The sequence below is a fragment of the Mustela nigripes genome, chromosome 3 (assembly GCF_022355385.1).
Source record: "Mustela nigripes isolate SB6536 chromosome 3, MUSNIG.SB6536, whole genome shotgun sequence".
Classification (NCBI taxonomy): Eukaryota; Metazoa; Chordata; class Mammalia; order Carnivora; family Mustelidae; genus Mustela; species Mustela nigripes.
In genome coordinates this window covers 128639032-128652335 of record NC_081559.1, presented here as the reverse complement: position 1 = coordinate 128652335, position 13304 = coordinate 128639032, and the positions used below count along the sequence as shown (strand labels likewise).

At 43.2% G+C, this 13304-nt stretch overlaps 1 protein-coding gene across 1 annotated transcript in view; it reads right to left on the bottom strand.

Annotated features, from left to right (window-relative positions):
• Positions 1-13304, bottom strand: part of NKAIN3 (sodium/potassium transporting ATPase interacting 3) — a 638062-nt gene that overhangs the window by 598344 nt on the left and 26414 nt on the right. Inside the window, exon 2 of the mRNA XM_059395511.1 lies at positions 8460-9653. Within this exon, the coding sequence (XP_059251494.1) occupies positions 8460-9653 (1194 nt within the window). The remainder of the gene's footprint in view (positions 1-8459; positions 9654-13304) is intronic.

Sequence of the window (13304 nt, the reverse complement as noted above, 5' to 3'; positions counted from 1 at the left end):
ATGATGTTTGAAAAATCTCACTTTTTAATATTAAAATCACCTCCAAGTGTGACATGAGAAGTATTACAAGAAAATCAAAATGAGCAATTAAAAATAATCATTTCCGTTGTCTTTTTCGTCTTCTTGTTGTCTGAACTACCAAAAAGTCCTAAAAAGCTACCCATTAATGAGCTTTCCTTTCGAAACAATTAATATATTTATTCTCCTATTCCATATCACCTCCACAATGACATTAGGCAGCTAACTGTAAAAAATACCAAACTAAAAGGCAGCCAATTCTGCAGCCCCATGTCAGGGCTCCCCTTGAAGCAAGCAGAACACAGCTCAACACAGCGCACAAAGCACACAACCTTAGATTAAGGCTTGGCTCTCTCAAATACATTCTGCTTCCTTTCTTCCTGGACTCTTCCATTGTGCTGGTCATCTGTTGGCTCCATTTTTTTTTTTTTTCTTCCTAGCACTATTATTGTTTCATTTGGACACTGGGACCTTGGGAGAAAGGAAGGGGGACATTCTTCTACTTGTTTATCATCTTGCCTTAAAAGCCCTCAAATTCTGTGTTTTCTGTTCTGGCTTTTGTTTTTATCTTTAATAAGTCATTGTTACTAAGTAACAATTGAATCCTGCTATTTTAGGCAAAACATACTTCACCTGATAAAAAAAACAAATGCTTAAGAAAACAGTCCAAATATACATATATAGATCTGTTCTTTCTTCTGCTCATGCGTGCAAACTCTTGCAAAGAAACTCTGCAAAGTTTATATTAATGTGCATTTTGTCTCTAATACCCAAAGTTCAAGTAATATTGTCAGAATTGCTTATATTGAAAGTATTTGAAAGTCTTCCTTATGTAATCAAGATAATTGTCCAAATTTTTCCTAGAATCCCAAAATATACATTGTAAAATTTGTAACAGAATGGTGGAAAAGATGAAGAAAGTAATTTTTGTTTTTAAGTAGAAAGTACTAATGAAGTTCTGGGGAAAGAAAGTAATTTATTTCTCAAAATCTTATGATATGGATTACCCTTTTAGGGGAAAACAAAACAAAACAAACAAACTAGGCAAAAGAAAAACCAACATGGAAGTGACCAAAACGAAAATGATTTGATTAAAATTGGGGAAAATTCCAAAAAAAAAAATCAATAGCACTTGACATTTTATGAAGAATAAAGTAAGACAAGTATAGACAAATATTTCCATGTTGGAGCACTTACGCTCTCTCTCTCTCTGAGTGATTTCATCCAGGGCTTTAAAGACCAGTGTTGCTCATAAGCCTCAATTCTGAATATTTAGTCCAGTCTTACCCTCTGAGTTCCAAGCTCATAAACCTTACAGGTACTCGGCCTTAGGTATCAGAATCCCAAAGTGTCTCCAACAGAACCTTCATGCTTCCAGGCAAACACTCCTGCTCCACCTTCACCCCCACAACACCCAATTCTCGCACTCTCGGTGAAAAGCACCAGTTATATTCTGTTATACAAGATGTGTAGATCAGCAAGTCCTAGGTGTCCCACCTCCTAAGTCATGTCTCAAGTCCATCCTCTCCCCATCTGTGCTGTTATGACATGTGCCTGACTTGCATTATCTCTTGCTCAGAATAACGAAGAGCATCCTGACTCCGTTTCCTCTGGTTTCCCTCTAATCTGTTCTCTACTGAGCAGTGAGGGTATTTTGAAATGTAAGTCAGATGATGGCACGACTTTGTTTAAAATGCTCCAATGGGGGCGCCTGCGTGGCTCAGTGGGTTAAGCGGCTGCTTTCAGCTCGAGTCATGATCCTGGAGTCCTTGGATCAAGTCCGGTGTAGGGCTCTCTGCTTGGCGGGGAGCCCCTGCCTGCTGCTGCCCCTGCTTGAATGAACTCTCTCTCTCTGACAAACAAATAAATAAAAATTCCTTAAAAAAAAAAAAAATACAGTGCTCCAATGGCTCCATATTGCTCCTTAAACAAAGTCAGGTGTCAAAGCACGTGGCCAACACCAGCTCACAGCACACAGTCTCTCCCACTGCACCCTAGCCACACTGGACTCCTGTGCACCTAGGAACACACTATGCTCTTTTAAAACTGGCAACTCTGACCATTCGGTTTCCTCTGCTGAGAATGACCAAGAGTCGTCATGTGAAGAGAGGCATGACCAACTCCTGGTCATTCGTTCAGAATCAGCTTCCAGATTCTGGGAAGTCGTCCTGACCACCCCATCTAAGAACACTTTTCATCTCCTTAATGACACGGGACAACATCTGTGAGTACTTAATCTTTGTTTACATATTTATTGACAGCCCTTCAGCCCTCAGATATAATTCACACCAGTATGCCCCCTGCTTAGGGACTCTGAATATTTGTTCAATGTTGTTGATTATTTCAGGTCCAAGAAGCATAGAACAAAGTAAAGAGAGTGCAGACTCGAATCTGAACACTGGTTCCAGCTGTATGGTTCTGGGCATGTTACTCAAACTCTCTTTGCCTTAATTTCTCAATCTCTAAAATGAGTGGTGGTGAGAGCAATATGATTTCATAGACATAAAGTACCTAGAATAATGTCTGGCACATTAAAAAATTCAATAAAGTTTAGTATTCATCTATGTATTCATTTATTCTCCAAATATATACCGAGTGCTTACCCTTTGTAGGGTAGAGTGAAAGATCCCGTGAGTAAATCAAAGTCTTTGCCCTTTGTGCACTTAAAGTCCATTAAAAGAATAAGCACATACACAAAGAGATAAACGCAAAGAAATATAAGATTAGTGTCCTAAGAAAATAAAAGAATAAAAATAAAAGATTAGTATTCGTTGGCTAAGGCTATCATAATACAATAGCACTGAGTGGCTTAAACCCCAGAAATTATGTGGTCTCACAGTTCTGGAGGCTGGATATCTGCAGGCTAGACTAACAGGGTTTTGGCAGGATTGTTTTCTTCTGAGGGTCAGGAGAGAGAATCGGTTCCATGCTTCTGTCCTAGCTCCTGGTGCTTCTCTGGCAAACTTTGGCTTGTAGAAACATTACCTTAACCTCTGCATTCCTCATCATATGGCATTCGTCCTCCGTGCATACCCGTGTCCAAGTTTCCTCTTTATATAAGGACACCAGTCATTCGGATTAGGAGCCCACCCTATTCCAATATGACCTCATCTAACTAAGTACATCAGCAATCATGCTTTTTACAAATAAGATCAGATTCTAAATTACCAGAGATGAAGACTTCAAAATAAAAATTGGGAAGCAGGGGGTGGGGAGGTAGGACACACAAATCAACCTATAACAACACCATAAGAATAGACTATTTCCCAAGCAAATCCAATACTTCGAATGCATACTTAAATAACAAGATAATAAGAAAGCTATAAATGGATCTGGATTTGTTAAAAAAAAATTGCTAATGCAGAATATTTTAAGGATTTCAATGGCAACCATGTTATAACACCAGTCTCGTTACTAAGCATAATTTCATTTCCTTAACTGTTCCTCAGTTTCATAAAATGAACCAGAGTTTTTCCATAAAGAGGAGGAATGGAAACTAAATGATTAAGGATTATATTTCATAGGAGAAAAGAAAGAGCTGATAAAATGAAAAACATATTAAAGCAAAAGTATCAGTATATCTACACAGCAAAATAAATGTATCTCTGCATCCACTGCCAAATATGTCGTCCAGATGAGTGCTACATTTCATAAAACTAAGTTTAAAACATGTTACCAGAAGGACACCATCATCATTCAGACACCTCTCAACACATTTTACCTCAGCATGACTGGGTCACAGGTGGTGACAAGATAGCTTGAATGTGGTATGGAGAGAAAGTTAACTTGGTTTTCCCTGTGAGGGAAAAAAACAACACTAGTTTTCTTTAATGTGAAAGGATGGTCTCTAAAATAAAAACATACAGACTATGAATGTGATCAAAGCTGTGTGTTTTCTATAAATTTTCTAAAGGTTTCTGTTACTATAGGTCTGTAAAGCAAAAGTTTCCAATTTTGTTCTGCTGATTATTAGGTCTAAAAGGCATATGGCTGTCACCTTTCCATAAAGTGACGCAATAAATCTCCTCTAATAATACAACAACCAGGGACAAAAGTTCTGTCGAATGTGTCTTCAAGTCTCCTCTGTGATATGAAGAAAATGTCTTAAGCTTTGCGGAAACAATCTCTGCCAACCTAGTAAGTTCAACAGGTCAGTGGGGCCCCTATAAGAAGATGGCTCTGTGGCGTGTGGAGTCAATTTTAGACTTTAAAAAAATGCAATTAAGACTTCTTTAAATGTGGCGACTAAAAATGATTTACTAAAAGCCAATGATCAGGTGTTCCTTTTTATTTCTAGATTACCATAGAATACACATTATTTGAAAACAAGGAAAATGAAAAGTATCCTTACAAAAATATATATTTAAAGTCCTTAGGTGACCCGATGAATCCATTACACAGTGGTGAATGGCTTTTTCAGAAAGGATTGCTTGGCACAGTTTTCTATGGATGCGCATTCAGGCTTCTCAATTCCTCTGTAAATTCATTTAGTAGAATTAAGAACAGGAATGTAAAATCTGGGGCAAATACACAAATTTGCTTAGGGGTAGAAGCATGGGGAAAAAGTAAGGATGGGAAATGACCAAGAGAAAGAAAGTAGAAAGACCGAGATTTTTGCAAAGCAAAGCTCACAAATACACAAGCCTAAAAATGAGTTCTCTCCAATTCCTATTCCCAGCCTGATGTTTCAGTCCAGAGCAGGGTGTGGAGGAAATGCGAATGAGATAATAAAAACCTTCCCTTGTTTCTTTAACTTTTAGAAAGAGTTAATGTGCCATCTTTTAATGACCTGCATAGTTACCCTTAGTCATTAGCATGCAGATTCTTTTCAGCAAATGTGTTCTCCACATGCCATTCCCCTCTCAACACCCACTCTTATTTACTGCTTCATAACCTCCAACTTCCAACAGTTGGTGGGAGCAGGAAAAAAAAAAAATGAAAGGGAAAAAAATGACAGCTGGTTTCAGTGGAAAGAACACTAGATCTTCTTACCCAGTTTTTACCGGTTTTACCCTGTGGCATGTTGGAGTTGGCTTATACCTGCTCAGAGTCAGTTACATTTTTACGATTTTGTGAGCCAGTTATTAAATTAGAGCAATTATTAAAATTAAATTATATAAACTTAAATTTAAGTAAATAATATTAAAACAGAGGTACTAAATATTTAAAACATATCCCTTCCAATTTTACTGTCTTAGTTTCACCATGCTTTTGAGGTTATTTATGCCTATTTTATCTGTATGCTAGAAATACTATGTAATGGTGTACCTAAAACTGGCCAAGGTGGGAATATTTACACCAAAGAAATTGGCAAATGCTAAAAATCAGGGTGTAACTCTGTTCTGTTGATGATCTAGGCTTCAGAAGGCCATGGAGAATGTTTTCTAGTAACATACATTAAACCTAAAACGTGCCATGTCATTATCCTGTCAATCGCACACAAAAAAAACTGAGGACATTTTCCAGCATGTGAAAATGATTACCCAACTCAGCAAAGAAATCTGATGAAGAAGGAGGTCATTGAAAGGACGAGACTGCCAGCTGACCCTTGAGCTGGACCAGGACTATACAAGCCTCCTTACTATATTCCGCTATCGTTGGAATATACATCTTGCCCACTGTTGGTGTCGTTTCAAGGACACAGCCTTGAGAAAGCAGTGTGCTATTCAGACCATCCAGATGATATACCTGAGTGATCCCAGTGAAGGACTCTGTTAAGTTCTAGAAGGTGGGGCAATGACCTACTCATCTTGTAGCAACTTCATGTGTAAGTTACCTTGCTTATGAAATCTACCACCTACCAATCTGGAGTGGCCTGCCTCTTCCTTCAGTCTCTCCTCCTTTCTCTAGATAGGGCCAGTTCTGAATTTCACCCCAGAGGTTTCTGAGGTTGTGAACCAACATCACATCACTGATGGAGTGAAATTCCAATACTGGCTTCCTTGTTTCACTTTCCTATTACTCCTCAAAGTAAATAAAGACATCATCCATCATTCATATCAGAACTACAGAACCAAGTGTTAACCAAATTCAACAAAAAGATCTGCAGCATTAAACTGGCTATATAAAATTTATGATAAAGAACATTACATATATTAGTAGACATAGTAATATTAGTCAAGTGAATGCTACACATTCTTTAAATACACTCTACATAATGTATTATACAATATCATAATGTAATAATGTATGTAATATAACACATATTTGTTTTGTTTGAGACCCAATTATTAAAGGTTTACCATCACACCTGTCTACCATGAGAAAACTATTGATTTGGAAAAGTTGTTTAACTCTGAGTATCATCTTCCTTATCTGCCAACTAGTGATAGGAGTGTCTTCCTCAAAGGATAATTTTAGGAGTAAAATAAAACAGCTTATGCTAAAACCCTGTGTGGATTACAAATGTTAATTATTATCAAACATTCAAAAAATACATTTCAGCTCCTAATATGAGCTCTCTTAAGAATTCTCAAGTTTTGCAACGATGAATAATGTTTAATCCTTCTCCTCAGGTTGCTTACAGTCTACAGATGAGAGAGGCAAATAAAATGATAGAAGATGAAATGTGATCCAACAGAGAAAAAAGCAAAGTGCTATGCAACTCGAGGAAAAGAAGTGAATGTTTTTACCTGGAGCACCAGAGAGCACTTCACTGAGAAGATAGAATTATGAGGTAAGTTTTAAAGAGTCATTTGCGTTTGTACCAATTGAGATGGTGTATGTGAAAAGGGGAGGCATTCCAGGCTGATAGTTGAAACCCAAACATACCATCATCACATGTATTATACCACCAACTAAGGAAATCATAATTGTATTGATAAATCCACTGCATCAAAAACCCTTACGTGTTATTTGCATGTACAACAGAAAGAATTATGCCATTATACATTATGCAGTCCAGGGTGCCTAATGATAATCTTGCAGAGTCAAGAGTTGACTAAATATTTATTCAGTTTTTTCCAATTTATAAGCCATGTTCATTTCTAAGAACCGAAGTGTAAATTATCCAAAGACCTTCTTTCCTTAGTGAAAGAAAACATTCATGTACAGGTGATTTCTTAAGTTATTTTTCAGGAAACTCCTCTTGTATAATATGTCCTCAACAGGACAGAAGGGACTAGCCTATAGACATAAAGAAAACTTGCCCCTGATTGCAAGTCTATAAATACATAAATCATGCACCTATTATGTAAACAATGAAGAACAGGTCTAAAGTGAGGTTTTAATGGGAGAGTGGAACACTGAAGCAAAAGAAAAGTAAAACCTTTTAATACATTCATGGGAACAAGGGCTAACTACCGAAGAAAGAGCATTATTTCATCTCTCAGTTAATGAGTCCTGCAAGGGCTGACATTACTCAGTAAAGTTCACTGAAAAGCTTTTCCCCTTGCTAGTCAAAATACACTAGTTAATGTTTGTGACTTTAAAAAACAACACTTTGAAGAAAGCTTAGCCAAGCATGTACAGAATTTAAGTGTAAAAGGAGAAGATGTCTATGAATCTTTCACACACACAAGTCTGACACGATGAGTCTGTAGTCTTGACCTCAAGTGACAATGGAACAGACCACAGATCCAGGTCCCTATAGGACATATGTTAGAAAAGCAATCCCCCCCACACACACACTAAAATGAAAGCCTTTTTCCCCTTCACTCTGGATCTCTCACCTCCCAGTACAGGCTCTCCCTCGGCAAGCCACCCTGCCAATGGAGCCTTCCACTCTGTTCTCTCCCTGATGACAACTGTCAGTCTGTCGCTGTCTGAACCAGCAACATTTCAACAAAATCTAAAAGGAAATTGATAGCGCAGGGGCTGAAATACTCTGTTTAAAAACCACACAGCCAGACCTCCTCCCTGGAGATCCAAGACTCCTCAAGCACCACCTTTCAAACTGCTGAAGGTAAGACTCACCCTAGTCTTAACTCTAAGAGTTAAAGCGGTTTCTGTCTGCTCAGAGCCTGAGCACTCGCAAGCACCTTCTAATTAAACAACGTTACTGGAAATCATCCCGAGAAGAAAGCCCACAAGCCCCGGGGAAACTTCGGCAGGAATGCGGAGGGTGCTAAAGCCAGCGGTCCAACCGGGGGTGGGGGGCGGGGGGGGGGGGGCGGTGCGGGGAAATCGCTCACTCTCCGGCACCGCCGCAGCGGCCCCCGGACCTCCAAGGCGACGCCCGCAGGGTGCGCGGTGACCCCCAGAGCGCGGGGCCAAGAGGGAGAGACCGCGCCCTCCCGCCAGGCAAGGGCAACCGGCTGAGCGCCGGGGGCGGGAGGGCAGTGCGAGTCCAGGCGGCGGGGAGGCGGGAGCCCCCGGGAGCTCCGAGCTCACACGCCACCCGGCGCCAGGAGGTGCGGGTCCGAGGGTCCGCTGAGAGGGGCCGGGGAGGCCGGTCCCAGGGCAGGCGCCGGTCCCGGGACGGGGGCGCGCGGGGCACTCACCAGCTGCAGCGCGCAGAGGCAGATGAGCGAGCAGCGCCCGGTGCAGCAGCCCATGGTGCCGGCGGCGTCCGAGCGGCGCGCTCGGGGAGAGATCTGCGTCCTCCGGCGCCGCGGCTCCCGACTCCGGAGCAGCCCCCGCCCGGCGCTCGCCCGGCCCGCGGCCGCCGCTCGCGGCTCTTGGGGTCTGGGCTGGCGCACCGCCTTTGTTAGTTTCCCGGGCGGGCAGAGGTCGGTCCGGCGCGCTCGACCCGAGCGTCTGGCGGGGTCCCTGCCTCCCACTGTGCAGGTCTGCTTCTTGGGGAGGGGGAGCCGGGCGGGCGGGGCGGGGGGCGGAAGGGAGGCTACAGATGGTGAGTGGGTGGAAGTCTGTTTAGGGGAGGGGAGTATGAGGAGGTGGGCGTCTGAAAAGTGGAGTGGGCTGTCTGGGTTGGGGTGTGTGTGTGTGTGTGTGTGTGTGTGTGTGTGTGTGTGTGTGTGTTGGGAGGCGATGAATGAAAGGGAGTGCCGCTGAGGAGGCTCAGCCAGTCTTGTTAGGAGTCTTTGGAGAGCGAGAGGCAGAGGGAGAGAGAGAATGAGAATGATGAATATGAATGAGCGTGAATTGGGGCGGCTGGCGGCGGTGGTGGAGACCTTCGGCGGCCGGTCTAGCTGGGGAGACCCGGCCTGGGCTTTCTCTCTGGGGCTTGCGCTGGGGCTGGGGAGCGCCCTCGGAGGCGTGTGTAGTGGAGGGGACTGGATTTTGCTGAGCTGCCCGAGAGGTGGAGAGGGTGGGAGTCGAGAGGGCTTGGTGTCCGGAGAAGCGGGTCCCAGAGGCGAGCAGCCAGGGACGGTGGGGCGAGCGTCGCACAGCGCCGGGCGGAGCTCCGGGACCCAAGGCTGCGAGCTCCGGCGGCCGGAGAGGAGCGGGCGGGCGGGCGCTGCGCTGGCGCGTCTACTCCGCCCGACTCTGGGAGCGCGGCTCGGGGTTCCCGGGGCCGGGGACGCTTCGGCCCGCCGCAGTCGGTTGCTCAGAGGGCGCCCCTGCTGGAGCCTGGGAGCCAAAGTTGGAGCGAGTTGGCGTGGCCAGAGGCGAGGAGGAGACAGCGAAGAGCTGCGCCGGCTGGAGCGCGGGGTGAGCCGGGACGCCACGAGGAGCTCTGTTTTGGGTTTCCCAACTAAGGGCTCTTTGAAATTGTCGCCAGGCAGGAGAGAAGACTAGGCGAGAGAGAAGTGGATGCGTGTCTGTATTCGAGGAATGGAGAATATTTCCGCGATAAGGATGTGATTTCTCCTCCGAAAAAAATTGAGAAAGGGTTTGGAAATAAAACCTCGTCCCAGAGAGAGTTAAAATCCCAGACTAACTCTCCATGAATCCCAAGGAGACTCTCTGGTTCTGGCTCACGTAATAGAAGAGAGCAGAGGAGGTCTGCAGCGGATCAAAGGTCTTGGGGCCCAAAGTCAAATTTCATGGGCACCTTTGCCATACCTGGTGGAACTACGCTAGTCGCTCCAGCATGCTGGAAGAGCAGGGAGCAAGCCTCCGGGCCATTTGTCACAAGAGGCTTTCTTCAGGACTTGGCACAGAAACCCGGTTTCTAACCTACTGCTGCCCTCCTGGGTCCTTCGTGGTAGGTTAGCAGGAAAAGGAGAGATCTTTGCATTTTTAAAACATTCATTCTACACATGGAAGGTCATTCCTGCAGGCATGAAAGGGAGTTATGGGCTGTTTTGTTTTGTTTTGTTTTGCGATTTACTGCCTTTTTCTGAACTGTACCTCCAGGACCTACATTTGTAACTGAAAACAGTTATAGCTCCCAGAAAAATCTTTGCATGGTAACTTTGAAATTTTGATAGGGACACAGAAATAACCTCAGGATTTGGGACCATAAAAAGGCCAAAAACATTCATTGTTTAGGTTCCACTTCTGGCAATTATCATAGAGAAGAAGAAAATGGAGTCAGAACCCTTTGTTGTTGTTACTGTTGTTGACTCAATCTTTAAGGCATCAAGGGATGAAGGATCAACGTTTCTTTTATCAACAATAAATGTAACCATCACGATTTATGATGAATGAAAACAATAAGGAAAAATGGACCCTGACAAATAAATGATTTAGCGTATCTTAAAGGGCAGGACAGAAAGTTTCAGGCATCAGCCCCTCTGAAAGCTGTAGGAGGCAGCTGAAGAAGCAGAGGAAATGAACAAATCTATCTACAACTTCCAGAAATTATCATAGTCTCTTCATGTCCAACGATTGTGATGGATGATGATAATAAACATAGTGTCCCTGCTTTCTCTCCACATTACATATGCTCTCCTCAAAATAAATTTTTTTATCATCATTTTATTTACTTATTTAGAAAGTATGAAATTTGTAGCTAGCACACCCTGGGTCCTTGCCAGGCACCAGGCACCAGTGTAAATGCTTTATGTATATTCACTTAATCCTCACAAGAGCTAGGAGATCAGTGCACCACCTTGAGCATCCCCAGTAAAAGGATATGGAAATGGGAACAGGGAGTCTCATGGCTACTGAACAGATGAAAAGAAAGGCAAAGCCAGGTAATCTGACTCAAGAGCTCCATGATTTACGCATTCACCCCATTCACCATTGCCTCTCAAGCTTAGGACCCAAGAAACACCTGCACTGGAGCCAACCGCTCTCCAGGAAGTAGGTATAAGAATTTGCATGGACTCCACCCCCAGTCAGTACACCCAGGCAGTGTCCTTTCAGGGGACCAATTCAGTCTTCAGTATCTTTCCCTTTCCCACTGCCCCCTCTACTGATAGACCAGGACTGGAGTTTCTTCCTGGAATCATTGAAGACAGTTGAAAATGCATTTGGCTTTCAAAGAGGGAAGAAGCAAAGATAAGAGGATGCTATAAAAGTCTAAAAATTGTGTGAAGTTACCTTTATTTTTCACTGCAGTCTCTTACTCTCATTTGCTAAATTGAACTGCTTCGCGAACTAAAAATCTTCCTCCCTCCCTTCATTTCCTTCCTTCCTCATTCCCACCCTCAAACATGTCTTACTTGCTTCATTTCTACATTGCTTATTAGGTCAAGGGCCGTGCTGGTTGCCAGGTTTGCAAAGGAGGGAAAATGATATATTCCCTCCCTTCCCGTCAAGCGCTTGGTGGTGGGAAGGGAGAGCCGCGGAGTGAATGGAGTAGAGCCTGGTGTGAGGAAAGTTAGCACTGAGTGCTATCACAGAGTTTTCTTTCTGTGAGGGTAGGGAAGATTTAAAAGAAGAATGACCTGTCTCTCGGGGACAGGGGTGGAGAAGACAGTAGCAAATGACAGAACAATGGAAAGGGTGAGGTCTGGAGAGGACTGTGGGTAAGCTGAGGAGGAAATGATAATCTAAGTAGAACAGCTGATCTGATGTGTGAGTGGTTATGCCACCTCCTAGCTATCAATCTCGGAGAAGTCACCTTGTTTCCCTCAGTCTAGCTTGCCTCTGTAAAGTGGGCATAAACGGTATGCCTTGCCCCAGAGGACTAAGGCTTGCATTGTTCTTTATCTTCCAGCCACATGTGCCTTGTCCCTTCACGTCACATAGGTCTCAGCCATATGTCATGTCCCGGCAAGGCCTCACTGACCACACTGTCCGAAATCACACTCCAGTCACTCCTCTGCATTTTCTTTTCTATTCTTTTTTAAAAGATTTTATTTATTTATTTGACAGACAGATTATGAGTAGGCAGAGAGGCAGACAGAGAGAGAGAGGAGGAAGCAGGCTCCCTGCTGAGCAGAGAGCCCAGTGCGGGGCTCGATCCCAGGACACTGAGATCATGACCCAAGCCGAAGGCAAAGTCTTCACCCTCTGAGCCACCCAGGCACCCCATTCTGCTGCATTTTCATTCAAAACAGGTTTTTGTTTACTTTGTAATTTCCTGTCTCCTCCACTCAGAAATAATGTTAATTTATAATAATGGACACTTTTAGTATCAGAGCTCCCACATCATGTATACAGATATATTTATACACACATAAATGTAGTTGATAGTAAGTACTAAACATATGTGTATATATATGCATACAGGACATTCTAGTCTGTCTTTTTCTTTCTCCTCTTTCTCAATTTCTTAGTAAAATCCTTTTTTTAGGGTTTTGATTTTTATTTATTTATTTTTTTTTTTAACTTAAGTGAATAAGTACTCTACACCCAATGTGGGGCTCAAATTCACAACCCAAGATCAGGAGTTGCATGCTATTCTGACTGAGCCTGTCCAGCAGGTACGCCTAATAAAATTTCTTTTGAGAGACTCTACTCCTATCTCCCTTAAAGTCCAGAGTGAATCAAATTGTCTATATCAATAGTAAGAGGACTGGGTGGGAGGGAGCTCATCTAGAGACCACATATAAAATGCAAATTTCTAAATTTCATAGGACTTTCAAACACAGTCAACCCTTGAACAACTCAAGGGTTGGGGCACTGACTCCCCCACTGTCAAAAATCCAAGTATAACTTTTTAAAAGATTTATTTATTTATTTGCTAGAGAGAGAGAGAGAGAAATCAAGTGCATGAGTGGGGGAGGAGCAGAGGGAGAAAATCTTTGAACAGATTCCACGCTGAGCTCAGAGCCCCTCAGGGCTTGATCTCATGACCCTGAGTTCATGACCTGAGCCAAAACCAAGAGTTGGATGTTTAAGCAACTGAGTCACCCAGGCGCCCCCAACTTTTGACTCTTAATAGCCCACTAAGAAGCCTTAGTGATTACATCGTTGGTTAACACATATTTTGTATGTAATATGTGTTATATACTGTATTCTTTACTGTATTCTTACAATTAAGTAAGCTTGAGAAAAGAAAATGTCATTAAGAAAAGCATAGGAGGGCGCCTGGGTGGCTCAGTGGGTTA